This window comes from Globicephala melas, chromosome 4, assembly GCF_963455315.2.
Source record: "Globicephala melas chromosome 4, mGloMel1.2, whole genome shotgun sequence".
NCBI classification, from domain to species: domain Eukaryota; kingdom Metazoa; phylum Chordata; class Mammalia; order Artiodactyla; family Delphinidae; genus Globicephala; species Globicephala melas.
Window position 1 is genome coordinate 15,413,412 of NC_083317.1, and position 17,714 is coordinate 15,431,125.

Here is a 17,714-nt window from a genome sequence, read left to right on the forward strand (position 1 = left end):
AGGAAACTCTGGATCAGAAGCCACATTCTTACAACCAGCCACTGCTAAGTTATTGCCAAGTGACTAGTCCCACGTCTAGACATCCATGTGGCAGTGAATAAGACTGAATATATGCTGTATTTAACCAGAAGTTATCACATAATGTTACAGAATCATTTTTCTTTTTCCTCTCGGGACCTGGCATTTGATTTAAACAGTTAAACACCCAATGTGTGAATCCATAACCTGGTTAACAAAATAAATACACCTACTTGAAATAAATGAACACAGAAGTCCTTCAAACTTCATCACGCACTCCTGGTATTTATCACATGGTTGTATAATTAACTGTGTATGGGCTTCCTCCTCCCTCTCTGAGCCAGCTCACATCCCCAGTGATGCAACAGGAGCTGACACATTAATCCCAATTAACTGTGGTAAAATAAAACAATGACTTAACAACACACTCATTTTCCGCTCACCTCACATTCTTGTTCTCTGGCTGAACAGGGTTCACTGTCTCCTTCGGTATCCGTCTCAGAGTCGTCTCCCAAGCTAATCACACAAGCGTAGGGACAAGGTTCCTGTTGGGGCTCTGAAACATAGTCATCGTTTCCAATTTCCAAATTGCTAGAACAGCCTTCGGTACTCAGAGTACTTATGAAAGGGCAATTGACAGAACTCAACGTTGTGAAAGTCCTCTGACCCGGTTCTGGGCTCTCACTAATCCTGATACCTAACCAGGGACACTCAGACCGTTTCTGGGAGTAGATCTGTTCTGAGCCATCTTTGCCCACGGCAGGTGATAACTGCATTTGGCAAGGAGAGTCCGTGCTGCAAATGTCACTCCAGAAGCCTTTCGCTAGGTGTTCGGCCACTTCTCGTTCCACGCTACTCAGATCACTCGAGGCGAGGCTACTATCTTCCCTGGGGCCAGAGTCAGATTTCAAATCTTGACTCTCACCGAAAGTTTTCTCTTCTCGAACATCTGAACCTGACAAAGGCTTTTTTGTTAACACTGTCGTGTTTTGCATACCAGCAAAATTCAAGTCACCATACTGGTCATACGTGTGTAAAAGAGACAGAGAATAGAGCCCATGGGGATCTGTAGAAGTGGGGGGAAAAGGAGTCGCTTCTGTTTTTCCTGATGGGCACTGAGAAGCAGGATCTTTCTTCTTGGCTTCTTCATGTTCCATTGCTAATTTTCCTTCTTCACATTTTAAAATCACCTGCAAATCTGCACAGTCCTGGATTCCTCCCAGACACTCATTTTCAGATGTCTCATTTGGCTGAGCAGAAGAAGTGTGAATGTCTTTGACACTGGATTCCACAGTGCGGACTCTGTCAGTTCCAAACGCTTTTTGGAATTTTCGGTATTTGGGGCACAAAGATGGCAGAGCCAGAGCGGCATCCTTTGCTAAGCACATGGATTCACATGTTTGACTGGCACTGTCTTGTAGAGGAGGAGATACTTTTGCACTGCCTTGATACCTACGGAGTTTACAGTGAGGAGTCTGAACATTTTTATTTTCCAAAAATTCCTCCACCTCATCAATTTCTAAATCCCTCTGGTCCAAAAGTGAAAATCTAAAATCTGGTTTCTGACAGGGTGATGAGAAGCATTTTTTTCTTGGGCATTCTTGCTGGTCTGCAGTGGAGTCCAAAAACTTGTATTTGAGAAACTGAAAGCAGGATTCCTCAATATCAGGTACACCTAAAAATTCCACACACTTGTACACTTCATCCACATTGTCCTTACTTAGTATCAGTTTAGCAGTGTAGGCAAACTGAATTAAAGGTTCAAATCCTTTAACTGTCACCTGTTAATATACAAAATAAAGATAAATGCATCACATGAAAGCCATCTAGTAGATAAGTACAAGAGAAGTAGGAGGGTGGCAAGATGAGTAACCTCTTAACGATATTTACAAAACGGGTATTTTAATTTGGTAAGAAAAAATATTCTTCTAGGAAATGTAAAGCTAAGGGAATTTAGAAAGGCATGCTTCTCACATCTTGTTCATTGGGACCACACCCTTCACTTTATAGACTCCACTCTTAATGACCCATGGAGTATGATTTACTCATATGAGGTAAAGATATAAACATTACCACAATTTTCCACATTAGCTGAAAGAAATCATCTATGGAATAAAGCAACATGGATACGATCTGCAACACACAGTCAAGTGCCAGGTGTCTGTTGCCATCCCAGCCCCATGTGGTCACTATATTCCAAACAACTATAAACTACAACTGCTATAAACTACAAAAGTGAAATTTTTAAGGATGGAAAACAATATATCCAAGGCACTTAAAGTAGTCCTGGTCCATGGTGAATGCACAGTTAATGGTAATTATTATCTTTATTTCATGCCAAAAATTTCTAATAAAACTTTTAAAGATTCAGATTTAAAAAATGATCTAAGTGAAGTTCTAAAACTCATACCCAGTACTGTTTTAGCAAAGATCCATGGACTCTAGGTAATAAAACTTTTCAGCAGAAACTTGCACATTTACACTGAACCTGCCTCTGCAAAGTGAGGGGCAAATGAAACCAACTGTAGTGCAGGGAAAGCCTCATTCTGGGCACAAAATACAAAATTAATATTAAAACACTGAATTCCCATAAGAGTGATCAATATATAATTTTTTGTGATCTTCTTAAAATACTGCTAAACTGGGAGTACTTAATTAGCTTTTACATAGCTAAAATAAAAAATAGCAACACCAAATACTGATGAAGATGTGTAGAAATTGGATCACTCATGTATTGCTGGTGGGAATGTAAAATGGTGCAGCCACTTTGAAAACCAGTTTGGTAGTTTCTTTTAAAACTAAACATGCAACCACCCTATGTCCCAGCAACTGCACTCCTGTTCTTTTATGCCAGAAAAATGAAAACTCATGTTTGTACAAGTGCTCACAGCAACTTTATTTGTAACAGCCAAAAACTGGAATCAGCCTGATTTCCTTCAGTAGGCGTATAGCTAAATAAAAACTGGTACACCCACCCTATGGAATACAATAAAAAGGAACACACTACTGATGCATACAACTTTGATAAATCTCAAAGGAATTATGCTAAGCGGAAAAAGGCCAATCCCAAAAGGTCACATACTATTATGATTCCATTTATATAACATTTTTGAAATGAAAAGACTTTAGAAAAGGACAGATTAGTGGTTGCCAGGGATTAGGAGTGGAGCAAGGGGGTAAGGGAGAGCAGACAGAGGGCAGGAAGGAAATGGGTGTGATTATAAGAGGGCAACACAAGGGATCCTTGGGTGGGTGCTGAAACTGTTCAGACTGTGGTGGTGGATACATGGACCCACCCAGAAAATGAAACTGTATAGAACTTCATACACACACACAATTTAGTACAAGTAAAACCAGGGAAGTCTGAATAAGATGGGTGAACTGTATTACTGTCAGAATCCTGACAGTTGTGATATTGTACTGTAATGTTGCAAAATGTTACTATTAGAAGAAACTGGACAAAGTGCAACAAGGGATCTCTCTGCATTATGTCTTACAGCTACATGTGAATTTATAATTATCTCAATAAATATTTCAATTAAAAAATTTTTAAATAAGTTAAAATAATCAAATGAGGCTTTTAAGACAGTGAGTTACACAATGATCTTTTCAATTTGTCACTATGATGAAATACTTCAAATATCTGAAAATTTGATTTACATTCAAATTAGAATGAATGAATGCATATACACACACATGCATGCATATACCTTTCCTTCCATGCACATGAATCACATTTTTCTCTACTTGGAAAGTCATATTAAGTAATTTGAAACTACAGACCATAATAAGGATATCTCCATTATGATACGTGTTGCTACTTTTTAAAAAACAATGGCTAACCTATAGTTGGCCCTTCCTGTCGTTGTCTTGGTTATCATATTATTTGCTCTGACCTCTGCCACAGAACTGACAACCTTTTGCTTCCCCAAACTGTAGCTACAATTTCATGTATGTACGCACGGCCAGCGATAAGGTAAACTGTAGACTTAGTGTCATCACAGAGCAGCCCCCACACACCTGTCGTACACACAGAAGTTCTACATACTTTGTCCAAATTCCTTTTAACAGCTTCTAATGTGTCCCAATGCCACAAGGTTCAGCATTCTTCTAACTGTAGTTACTAATGAAATCAAGCAAGCTGTTATAAGAGTCAGTGTATACCCAGCACTCCTGCCCCAGAGAGGTCTCTTGCAGGCAGGATGGTAACAAGGACTTAAATATCTAGGTGCGTGAGCTCCACAACACGCTGGTGGGCGAAAGGTGTGTAAGGGCAAGGCTCTATAAGTATGACACAAAATCACCTTTCTTCTACCAACGCACAGCCACAATCTCAAGAAGAAAGGGAGAGAAAGAACACTTCTGGAGTACCTAACAGCCACATGTAGACAAAATGAGGAGGCTGGAATGCATAATCTTTTAGGTTTCCTCCAAATTCTAAAATCCTTAGCTAACAGCTGCTTGAAAAACTAACAGATCTGACAACTCTGACCCATAGTGAAAACAATAAAACTAAGCATCACAGGGAGGCTGTCACCTGCAACTCACTCCCAACCCATATCCATGAGGGCGGGTCCTAGAGAAATGGATGTTATAGAGAACCCTAATCCCTGTCAGTTTCCCATCACAGAAAAAGGTCCGAAGGGAGAGAAGAGCACATGGTATGGCCTCTCCCAGCATGGCCTCTCTGAATGTCTGTAATCCACTGGCTGGGTCGTTTCATTAAAAATAACAATGGGGTGGGAGTTCCCTGGCAGTCCAGTGGTTAGGGCTCTGTGCTCTGCCGAGGGCCTGGGTTCTTTCCCTGATAGAGGAACTAACATCCCACAAGCAGCACAGCACAGCCAAACAAACAAACAAATAAAATTACAGGGGGTCAAGTTATTCAACTGCTCAACAAATATTCACGCACATCCAAAGTTAATCATTTTACGTGTAAAACGTCATCATTTCTAAGAAGAAAGTTAAAGCAACGTGCTGTTGCACAAGCCGGGAACTGCTCCTCGGCCTGAGGACGGGGAGACTGGGTCTTCTTTTAACTTTATAAACCAGGAGAGATTTAATTAAGTTAAATTGAAATCAGGACGACCTCTCCTACCTCTTCCGGCAGAGTGATGCGCAGGTCGGCGTCGGCCTGGCCCGCGAGCCTGGAGTGGAAGTAGGCGCTGCAGGCAGCCAGCACGGCGCGGTGGGCGCGGAAGGGCTGGCCCTCCACCAGCACCGTGACGTCACACAGCACGTCCTTCCGGCGCTGCTCGTCCAGGCTGCGCAGCACGTGGCCGCTGTGCACCGACGACTCGTAGGCGAACACCGCGTTCTCACCCAGCGACATTCTGCGTCACAGGTGGCGTCGGGAGGGTCCGAGAGAGCATGCTTCTGACAGTCATTAATCCTGCCAAGACACAGGCCAAGTGTCACTCGCAGAAAACCTTGGTAAAGAGGTTTGTTAAAGTGACACTAGCAAATAACGATTAAAATACTCATCACTAAAACCCAACTGAAAACAACAGCCTCTCGAGAGCCTGGAAGCATTTCTTCACTTTACCTCATTTAAAATTGGTTCTTGATAAGGAGTTTTCCTAACTAATTTTAGGAAAAATGTTCTTAGGGTGAGAGGGTGAGGAAGGGAAGACCTTTCTGAAGCAAGGATTTCAGGGCTCTCTGAAAATGAGACATTTTGTACGGAGAAAATAGCTCCAAAGAGCAAACAGGGTGGCCGAGAAATTTCTGGGTGGCATCCCAATCCTGTTGCTTTAAGACATTAATGGGCGTGCGTACAGATCACCAGAGGTCATACTTTGGGCTTCAGAACAAGGGACATGTAATACAAAAGGTAAAGTCCCTCCAACATGAAGAAGAAAAGGACTTCCCTTGATTGAAAGCCTCAAATCTGTCAGGCCAGATCTTAGTAATGAGTCTTTTTCACATAACAAGTCTTACTTGACATGACAAAATGTAGGCAACAAATAGGACTACTCTACCGTTAAGAACATAGTTTACCATACACAGAAACTCTTGGTTTTCTCAAAATGCTAAAACATAAGAGAAAGTTATCAAAAATGTATATTTTTTAAAATACATACTAACATACAGTAGCCTCCAAACTTTTTTTTGATCCATACATACTACTGGCAAAAAAAAAAGGGCAGCCCCAATATATGTATGTGTCCATATATTTCAGACACGTACCATTCTTATATATTACATATGTTATAAAACACACAGAGGCTGAATGTAAGAGGTTGAAAGAGAAGCTCTAATATTTTCTTCCAGCCCCCAATGGCCAGCAGTGAGCACCCCAAGGTGTGTGTGCACACCCCACCATGGCATGGCAACCACAGTAGAGGCTGAAAAGCTCCTCACAGGGGTCATCCCTGTGTCGTTCACTTTTGCTCTTCTGACACCTTATTCACTGCCTGAAACGTGAAGGTCCACACATGTTCAGTGACTGAATAAATGTTACTGTTTTCAGTTGCTATACTCCAAACAAAAATGAAAGGAGAAGTAAGAACTACTAAAGTTCAGACAGACCAGGCCCAAATCAAGGGTGAATTCCACCTCAAAGACAGGGTGTCTTAGTAACAAACACATGAAGTGCATCCATGAATTCTATTTCACTTATGTGTTTATTTTTAAGGTGCTCATTATAGCTGAAATGTTGAGTTCCTCAGAAATAGTCAACTACAGTAAAATCTCTCACTATGTGGTTAAACTCTACCGAAGGTCAAGAATCACAACCTATCATTTACTGATTCAGCATACCACATGAAATCATAGCAACTCTAAAATCATGTCCTAGGACTACCTCGACTTTTGGGTTGTGCTCATAGGAGAGGGTAGTAAATTCCCTTTAGCAATGGGTCTTAATATTTCATCTATCAACACAAGGAATTAGTGTTAGGAGTAGTGGGGAGGAACCATCATTCAAAGAAATTATGTATCTTGTGTGTGTGGTACGACACAGACCACTGCCCTCCACTTTATCTGAAAGTGTATACCCTCCCCAGGCAAGCCAGATTCAACAGCTGACCACATGCCTTGCTATGTCCCTGCACAAGTCCCCAGCCTCCTTATTCTTTCCTATCCTCTGCCTTGCAAACCCTTAAAACTATACAAATCTTACCCTCCTACTCTGTTGGTGGTAATGTAAATTGGTGAAGCCACTATGGAAAACAGTGGGGAAATTCCTCAGCAAATTAAGAATAGAAGTACCATATAATCCGACCATTCCACTTCTGGGTATTTATCCAAAGAATACGAAAACGCTAACTGGAAAACATATACACACCCCCATGTTCAATGCAGCATTATTCACAATAACCAACATATGGAAACAACATAAATGTCCATCAATGGATGAATGGATAAAGATGTGGTATATATATACAATGGAATACTACTCGGCCATAAAAAAATGAAATCTTGCCATTTGCAACAATACAAATGGACCTTGAGGGTATAATGTTAAGTGTAAATAGTCAGATGGAGAAAGATAAATACTGTATGATCCCACTCATATATGGAGTCTAAAAGAAAACAAACAAAAACAAAATAAAATTTGTACATACAGAGAACAGACTGCTGGTTACCAGAAGGGAACAGGGTTAGGGATGAGCGAAATAGATGAAAGTGGTCAGCTGTATGGCTGGTGATGGATGGTAACTAGAGATTTAGCAGTAAGCACTTTGTAATGTACACAGATGTGGAATTATAATGGTAAACACCTAAAGGTTATATAATGTTTATATACCAATTTTACCTCAATTAAAAAAAAACTATATTGAAAGACACTGAGGAACACTTAAATAAATGGAGAGATATGTTCACATAAAACAAAGACCAATTCCTATACCTTCACTCTAGAGCTGCTGTTAGGCCACATGTGTTTGTGTGGTCCACTGCCACCAGTTTGCTCACTACTTGCCTCAAATTCAAGACAGAGAATTTACTCTCGGCTCAACCCTCCTGTTGAGCCGTTTTCTGTGACAGGTTCGCTCATAAGTTGGTCAGCTTGCAGATCTGGGCCATATGCCAACACCAAGTCCCATCAGCTGCAGCTGAGAATCGGGCAGTTAACAGCCACCCGGGACGTGGGACTCATCGCTGACACCTCCCACACTCGGCCCCAGTGTCCAATCTCTTACCGAGACCTGGTGCCTCGACCTCTTACAGCTGAGACCCATTTGTCTCCATCTACACCGCCACAACTCCAGTCCAAGCCATCACACTGGCTCTTGCCTAGACAAATGCTGTTTATCCTCTTGCAATGTCTTACAAGCTCACACATGTACAAATATATAAAATGAAAAGTGGCACAAAATTTCACATACTAATATTTTATCCTTACTAGTGCAAAGCAGTCTAATTTCTACTCTGTTCTATTAAAAAAATAATTCCAGTTGTGATCCACTCAAATTTCAAGAACCAATAATGGACCATGACCTCATACATTGAAAACACAAGCCCACTGGCTAACAGAACAGGGTCTAGAATCATACGCTGTCTGGGTTCAAATCCCAGCTCTGCCACTTACTCACTATACGGCCTTGGACAACCTGCTTAACCTTTGCTGGGTTGGGTCTTGTTTTCCTCACCTGTAAAACAAGGATAACAGCAACACTTCACTGGGTTGTTGTGAGGTTTACATGAAGAAAATGAGGGTAAAGGGTTGAACACAGTGGCCCAAAGCAAACAAATTATAAATATTAGCTATTAATTATGATGATAATACAAATAACAAAAGCCTCAGCCCCCTCAAGCCCCTCTTGATCCTCTCCAATTTATTCCCCTATATCAGTGTCTCCCTTGCTGAAAACCCCACGTCTTCCAAATTTCTTATGATCAATTCTAAATCCTTAGCATGCCCTCCAGACCTGCCTGGTTAGGTTTTCTATTAATCCAGCCTTGCCTCAAAAGCCTTTGTCTCTCTCTCTCACTATTCTCCAGCCTGACCTTCCTTCCTTCTCGCCCAAAGGCACCAAGCTCCTTCTGACCTCAGGACCTTTGCACATGCTCTCCCCACTCCCTGGACTTCTACTCTTCAGCTGACTAACTCCTCACCTTTAGATCTCAGAGTAAATGTCAGAACCTTGCCTGACTTGTTCTCTGCCATAACTCAAGCATGTAAGAGAGTACCTTGCCCAATGCAGGTACTTGCTTCTGAACAAATGACTTGGCCTTTTTAGTATAAACCCAGAACCCCAATCACCTACATCTTCCAAACACAGCGCAGTCAGCTATCCCAATACATAAGGGAATAATGCCGCTGAGCCACGTACTCAGAGAAGATTCCTTGGATAGGTTTTCCAGAGTCAGGAGGAGCAAAAGGGAGGCCCAGCTCTGGGAGCAACTGGCCAAAGAAGAGCAAAGGTTGGCAACTATAAACACAGCCAACACAACTACCCGCACTTGGCCTCATTAGCATGGAGCACTACAAAAAGTTGTTCTGAAATTCCATTTTCCTAATTCTGAAAGCCATCTAAGTGGTCAATAATCCAATTTTACCAAATAACAATAACTAAGTAATGACTAAACCAGGTAAGAATGGCACACATCCTTCTAACATCTGTCATCTTCTATCATTTTTCAAACCTAAACAGTAAGATATAATACCCCCCCAGAGCCTGCCAGACCTAAAATTCTGTCAATTTCTTAACACCAAATTCAGATTCCTATGTCACACATGAATTTTTCTATATTCTTGGAAATAGAAACTATTGTTACAGTTCAAAATAAAGTTCACTGACCTGAGCAAATTGCTGATTCATTCAGTAATGCTGATAAAGGATGAACAGGCATTTTAAAGCTTCCTGCATCTCAATTTGGAAATAACTTCTACTCTCTGCTCAATATACACAATATAAATTTAAGTTTTAATAGTTACTTCTTAATGTTTTTGCTTTAAAAATCATTTTTTTAAAGAAACAAGATGATGTTGCTTTATCACATTTCAATAACTTTAAAGATAATGTACTTAAAAAAAATTTTTTAAATCCTGAGGTGAATATTGGATCATGGAGCCAGACCTATAATGCTTCATAACAGAAATTCAGAATAAAGATGAAGTTCCACGTATACAGAAGAGCTGGACGTTTATTCATCTCAAGTCTCACAGGACTTCATTGTTTTTTAATTCTCAATGTAGCAGGGCACAGGGAGTAACCTAACACCAAGGATTCATATAAAAAAGACTATCACCTGAACATCCTTCATCTTCACTGAACGATGACAAATGTTCTTTTGACAAGTGCCTACCTGTGCCACATAATAAACTAGATGCCGTGAAAACACTAACAAAAGACAGTCCCTACGTTCAAGGAGAACACAACCTGGAGATGTTCAAAATGAAAATGGTACTTTGGGGTGAAAGAGACGACAATGATCACTATAAACAACTTCCACAGGAATGTGGGCATTCCTAAAGGTATTTGCAGTAAGACTTCAAATAAAACCTACTTTTTGGTCAATTCTCATTTAACCATAATATTCAATTAATGAGAACGACTATTTTCAAAATAGTTGTTAGCCAAGGGGGTGCGTGTGTATGGCTGGGCACGAGAGACTGGTGACCCTGGACAGCAGAAATGGCACAACAGGCAAATGTCTCGGCCTTTATATAAAGGCAGTGCCCTTCATCTGCAGCCTGGGCGAATTCCTCCCAACTCTCCTCCTTCTTTCTTGTGGCCATTTGGAATTTCTGCCTTTTTCTCCTTATTGCTTCTGCCTGCCACCACCCATTATCCTGTCAATTACTTTTGCCTCACTCAATTTCAGGGCAGGGTCTTTGGAAAACAGGCAAATTCTTCCTACCACGTCACCCTTCTTGGCTCCCTCTTTAGCTTCAAAATCTGCTAAGCCAGTACCTGTTACAATATACCCAAGATACCAAGAGTTTAAGTGTTCTTAAATTAGGTGAGCCTTATCTTCTGTTTTTCAAGAGGATGGCAAAGACCAAACAGTATCGTGTGTTTACACCTTCAGTCCTTTATCTTTTCTTTAAAGGCCTTTAAAAAACTTTTTTTAATTTAAGGTGGAGATGCTCATAGGAAAGAATCTTCTTAAAGATAAGGGCTCTTCTTGTTATTATCCCCAATTTTGAAAGAACCTTAGCATCAAAAATTCTATGGGAGCTGAAATCACAGACAATAACTTAAATCTGCATTCTTCCAATGTTCTAAGACCTGACTTACCAGCCAGAAAGAGCCAGTAGGAATAAATCAGAACCAAGATTTGCTATTTTCTTTAATCATCTGCAGATCCTAAATATCACGCTTGTTTAAACAGTATATCTGATAATCACATTTTCTAAATCCACTTCTCTCAGCCTTATGAAAAAAAATCTTAAGTATGACTGGATAAGGTACATGGATGCATATACCAAAAAAAGCTAAAGGAAAACAGAAAACGTAAGTTTGAATTAAGGTAAGTAGCACAAGTGCTTATAGCAGCACCAAAAACGATGACATTGTGTTTTAAGGACTTCTACAGTGACATATGGGAAAACAACCTGACAATCTATGTTAAAATTATGTAACAAAAGATGCTATAGCTTTTTTAAAAATGGAGGTGATGGGGTGAGGGAATCACTACAACTTCTGCAGCTCATGGTTATTACAACAAATGTGAAGTTCCATAGAGAGAAAGTTGGATTTTTTTCCATTTACTTTTCCTATTATTGAAAATTACATATTTAATCATGGATCTTGTTATACTTACTTGGTCTAATTCCATATGTGAAATTATGAAGCTAAAATTATACTTAGAAGGGAGAAGTTTGAATGGTTACAGAAGTTTACAGTTGTTTATGGACTCACCTGGTAACAGATCAGAAACAAAAGGTTTTTTTACTTCCCAAATCAACAAATTCAAATTTGTTAACTTCTGGGTAATAAGTTTAAAATAGCTTGGAAGGGAATAAAGGAAGAAAAAAGGAACACAGGAAATCCAAGTACCAGAACTAAAACAAGAGTAACAGATTCTTCTGTTATACCTTCTCACTACAAAAACTTTAAGAAACAATGAAGTCTTTTATTTGTTTAACAGATTTGGCAGCGATGTGATTCTTAGTAAGACTGTTACACCTCAATGGAATATGACTATGTTATGAAAACGTGAACTAGCAACTAGAATTGGCTTATACCGGTACAGCTTATTTACTGAATTATATATTTTCTAACATGCACTTGTCAGTCACTATTTTATTTATCAACTTAGAGGTATGATTTTCCTTGAATGAACTGCACTGTTTAAAGCAGAGCATTTAATGAGTTTTGACACTTGTATATGTGAATAAAACCACCACCACAATCAAGATAAATTTCCATCACTTCTCAAAATTCCACATGCCTCTTTGAGGTCTCTCCCTCCTTGTTCCCCTGGCTCCAGGTAACCAATGATTTGCTTTATGTCACTGTCGATCAGCATGCATTTTCTATGATTTTTATATAAATGGAATCACACATTATGTACTCTGGCTTCGGGTTTCTTTCACTCGGCTTAATGACGATCAGGTTGCGGACATTAGATGTCTGGGTTTTTTATTGCTGAATACTATTCCATTATATGTATGTACCACCATTTGTTTATCCATTTAATGGTAGATGGACTTTTTATTGTAATAAAGATGGAGGACAACTACATTGTTTCCAGTTTGGGATTATTGTAATAAAGCTTCAGTGAACATCTGCATGGACATTACTTCATTTCTCTTGGGTAACTAAATACCTAGAAGTGGAGAAGTGGAGTGATATGGTGGGTTTCTGTTTAACTTCTGAGAAACTGCTAAACACTTTCCAAAGTAATTGTATCATTTTCATTGCTACCAGCAGTGTATGGCAACTCCAGCTGCTCCACATTCTCACCAACCTTGGTATTGTCTGTCTTTTTAATCTTAACTAACCTAATAAATATACAGTGGTATAGAGCTGTGGTTTTAGTTTGCATTTCTTGATGGCTAATGATGTTCGGCATCCCTACATATGCTTATTGGCCATTTGTATATCTTCTTTTGTGAAATGTCTGTTCAGTTCTTCTGCCCATTTTTAACTGGGCTGTCTACTTCTTGAGTTGTAAGAGCCAGTAGAATTTTGATTAGAATTGCAATGAATCTACACAGCAATTTTAGGAGAACCAACATCTAACAAACTGAGTCTTCTGATGCATGAACATGGCATATCTCCCCATTTACTTAGGTCTTCTTTAATTTCTCTCAGCATTATTCTGATGTTTTTTAGTAAAGAGGGCTTGCATATCTTTTGTTAAATTTATTCCTAAGTATTTTACAGTATTTTGTAGATACTATAAACGGATTTGTTTGTTAAACTTCATTTTCTGGTTTTCTGCTGCTACTATGTAAACATAGTTTTTTTTTTAATATTAACCTTAAATTCTCTGCAACCTTACTTAATTCTTATTAGTTCTGACAGTTTCTTTGTAGATTCCTTAGGATTTCTATGTACACAATCATGTCATCTGCAAACAGAGACAGTTTTACTTCTTTCCCATCTTTACACTTACTTCTTTTTTCCCCTTATTGCAACGACTGAATAGTGAGAATGGTGAGAAAGGGCATCCTTGCCTTCCTGTAAGGACATTTTTCAATGTTTCACCATGAAATATGATGTTAACTGTAGGTTTTCTAAGCTGAGCAACTGATGGGCAGAAAGGGGGGTGTACTAGTTACTATCCCAGTTAACTTAGGACTCCTATAAGAAACTCAAAGCGGAAAAAAAAAGCAGAGTGAAAACTTCCAACAATTCCCCTGAAGAGTAAAATTCCCCAACTCACTCAGCACCCGCATTCCCACACCACTTTCAAAGTATTCACCCCAGACATCTATAAGATCCCACAATCAGGGGCGAGAGATAAGAAGGACAGAGATTAATCATCAGAGAGCACACCTAAGACTGACTCTCTCAGAACCTCACAAACATGGCAGCTGGCTGCTCTAGAGAGCTCCAGAGGTGGACAGCACATAATAGTATTTTACAGCTTGATGGCAACCCTGCCAGTTGGGCAAATTACTTTACATCTCTCTGACAATTCCCTTTTTTTTGGGGGGGGGGAGAAGTAAGGGACAAGAATAGTACTTTTTGTTGGGAGGATCAAATGAAATAATATACATAATGTCCTTAAGACTGTGCCTGACACACACAAGTGCTCTGTAACTGTTAACTATTATTTGAATTTGATGTTAGAAATGTTTCTGGAAACACAAAAGATCCCAAATAGCCAAAGCAATCTTGAGAAAGAAAAACAGAGGTGCAGGAATCAGGCTCCCTGACTTCAGACTATACTACAAAGCTACAGTAATCAATACAGTATGGTACTGGCACAAGAACAGAAATATAGATCAATGGAAGAGGATAGAAACCCAGAAACAAACCCAGGCACCTATGGTCAATTAATCTATGACAAAGGAGACAAAAAATATACAATGGAGAAAAGACAGCCTCTTCAATAAGTGGTGCTGGGAAAATTGGACAGCTATATGTAAAAGAATGAAATTAGAACATTCTCTTACACCACACACAAAAATAAACTCAAAATGGATTAAAGATCTAAGTGTAAGAACAGATACTATAAAACTAGAGGAAAACACAGGCAGAACACTCTTAGATATAAATTGCAGCAATATCTTTTTGGATCCATCTCCTAGAGTAATGGAAATAAAAACAAAAACAAACAAACAGGACCTAATGAAACTTAAAAGCCTTTGCACAGCAAAGGAAACCATAAATAAAACAAAACAAAATGACAACCTACAGAATGGGAGAAAATATTTGCAAATGATGCAACCAACAAGGGATTAATCTCCAAACATACAAATAGTTCATACAGGGCTTCCCTGGTGGCGCAGTGGTTGAGAGTCCGCCTGCCGATGCAGGGAACACAGGTTCGTGCCCCGGTCCGGGAAGATCCCACATGCCGCAGAGCGGCTGGGCCCATGAGCCATGGCCACTGAGCCTGCGCGTCCAGAGCCTGGGCTCCGCAACAGGAGAGGCCATAACAGTGAGAGGCCCATGTACCGCAAAAAAAAAAATAGTTCATACAGCGCAATACCAAAAAAAAAAAAAAAAAAAAAAAAAACCCAATCAAAAAATGGGCAGAAGATCTAAACAGACATTTCTCCAAAGACATACAGATGGCCAAAAGGCACATGAAAAGATGCTCAACATCGCTAATAAATAGGGAAATGCAAATCAGGATTATAATGAGGTATCACCTCACACCAGTCAGAATGGCCATCATCAAAAACTCTAGAAATAATAAATGCTGGAGAGAGTGTAGAGAAAAAGGAACCCTCTTTCACTGTTGGTGAGAATGTAAATTGGTACAGCCACTATGGAGAACAGTATGGAGGTTCCTTAAAAAACTAAAAATAGAGCTACCATATGATCCTGCAATCCCACTCCTGGGCATATATCCAGAGAAAACCACAATTTGAAAAGATAAATACACCCCAATGCTCACGGCAGCACTATTTACAATAGCCAAGACATGGAAGCAACCTAAATGTCCATCAACAGAGGAATGGATAAAGAAGATGTGATACACACACACACACACACACACACACACAACCATGGAGTATTATTCAGCCATAAAAAAGAAGGAAATAATGCCATTTGCAGCAACAAGGATGAACCTAGAGATTATCATACTAAGTGAAGTAAGCCAGAGAGAGAAAGACAAACATTATATGATATCACTTATATGTGGAATCTAAAAAAAAGAAAAGATACAAATGAATTTATATACAAAACAGAAATAGACCCACAGACATAGAAAACAAACTTGTGGTTACCAAAGGGGAAAGTTGGGGGGGGAGGGATAAATTAGGAGTTTGGGATTAAGAGTGTGTATCTACACACTATTACATATAAAACAGATAACCAACAAGGATCTACTGTACAGCACAGGGAACTATACTCAATATTCTCTAATAACCTATACGGAAAAAGAATCTGAAAAAGGATACATAGATATAGATGTATAACTGAATCACTGTGCTGTACACCTAAAACTAACACAACATTGTAAATCAACTATACTTCAATTTAAACAAAAAAAAAAAAAGTTTTTGAGTGGCACAGGGTGACAGGGAAACCGTAAAGAAAAAAGTGTAATAGCATGTTACTTAGCTTTCCAGTGCCCAATATGGACATAGATATAATAATATTAACACTGTTAACTGGTTTTCAACTTTCAGAACAAATAATGGAAGACTTAATTATGGTTATTAAATGAAATGTAATTATTAACCTTAGTAAAATAAAAGTGGCCAGTTGAGAGATGGAATCAGACAGAACTGAAAGGAAAGGTAGTATTTCTATATAACTTATAACGTACAGAGTCAAATGATACTGCCTTAGATTAATGAGACCAAATTTTAAAAAAGGTGGAGGGGGGACTGTAGAGGTGACCAAGAACAGAAATGGAATGATTATAAATACAGCTGATGGGACGGCAGAAGCAAACAAAATCAACATCTATGGTAACAGAAAGTAAACAGATAACATCTTAGGTTCATAAATAAAATGAGGTATAAAACATCTTAGAGACACAGAGGTCTGTGTCTCTAAAAAATTAAATAGCAGAAATGGGTAAAGATGAATATTATCTTTGAAGCAGAATTAGGTGTGCAACAGATGAAGGTGCTTTATGATAAATTTATTGTTTTTAAATCAAAAATATGTAATACTTCATAAAAACATAACCTTAAAAGATGTTTAAATAGACAGTAAACAAAAAATAGTGAAACTCAGTTAAGTCTAAACTGTTGATAACTTGGCTGTAAGTCTTAATGCAACTTTTCAAAGATTCTTCAAATAGAAAAGGAATTTGATAAAGAGAAAAATCAATCGTTAACCAAAATCTTAGATTATTTTAACAAAACTAGGCGAAAGGAAGGGTAGAAAAATATAGTAAGATTTCTTCTTGTTTGGGAACAATGTTATACATACTGTTTAACATATCATATTGACAAAGATATCAATTCAGATAGAATCTTTAAAAATGTAAGGGTATCTTTTAGGGAAACAAGCTGTTAAAATTTCCAAACTGGAGCGCTCGTTCTCCGACTTAAAGAATCTAATGAAATCTACTGTATTTCCACCAAGAAAACCACTCACATAATAAAATTTTGCAGCTATTTTCGATAGAACTGATGACTTAACCATGAGCTGATTTTTTTAAAATTAATTTTTATTGGAGTATAGTTGCTTTACAATGTTGTGTTACTTTCTGCTGACAGCAAAGTAAATCAGCTATATATATACATCTATCCCCTCTTTCTTGGATTTCCTTCCCATTTAGGTCACCGCAGAGCACTGAGTAGAGTTCCCTGTGCTATACAGTAGGTTCTCATTAGTTAGTTATTTTATACATAGTTTCTATAGTGTATATATGTCAATCTCAATCCCTTCCAATCCCCTTTTCCCCCCAGGAGCTGATTCTTTAAGGAAACCAATAAAATTGACAAACTTCTGCAAAGTCTCACCAAGCAAAATATGAGGAAAAAATGAATACATACATTCCCATTGGCATACAAAAATACTGTAATGGCTCTTTTCTTGAAATAAAATTTCTTGACCCTCCCCACATCCTTCTAACTACAGTAAAATTCACTGCTCTTCTTTATAGTAGAACTCCCCAAAAAAGCCGTTTATATTCACACCATCTCCATTTCCCTCTCT

The 17,714-nt window shown here is 38.8% G+C and overlaps 1 protein-coding gene across 2 annotated transcripts in view; it reads right to left on the bottom strand.

Annotated features, from left to right (window-relative positions):
* The window catches only part of BACH1 (BTB domain and CNC homolog 1), a 46,744-nt gene that overhangs the window by 17,220 nt on the left and 11,810 nt on the right, over nucleotides 1-17,714 (bottom strand). The window contains exons 1-3 of one of the 2 annotated variants that reach the window (XM_030880991.2): nucleotides 8,552-8,613; nucleotides 5,117-5,410; nucleotides 462-1,799 (exon numbers count right to left, since the gene is read on the bottom strand). In XM_030880991.2, coding sequence (XP_030736851.2) covers nucleotides 462-1,799; nucleotides 5,117-5,350 — 1,572 coding nt within the window. In that variant the 5' untranslated portion in view covers nucleotides 5,351-5,410; nucleotides 8,552-8,613. Of the gene's footprint in view, nucleotides 1-461; nucleotides 1,800-5,116; nucleotides 5,411-8,551; nucleotides 8,614-17,714 lie in introns of those variants that run through there. The other variant, XM_030880990.2, reaches the window with a different exon arrangement.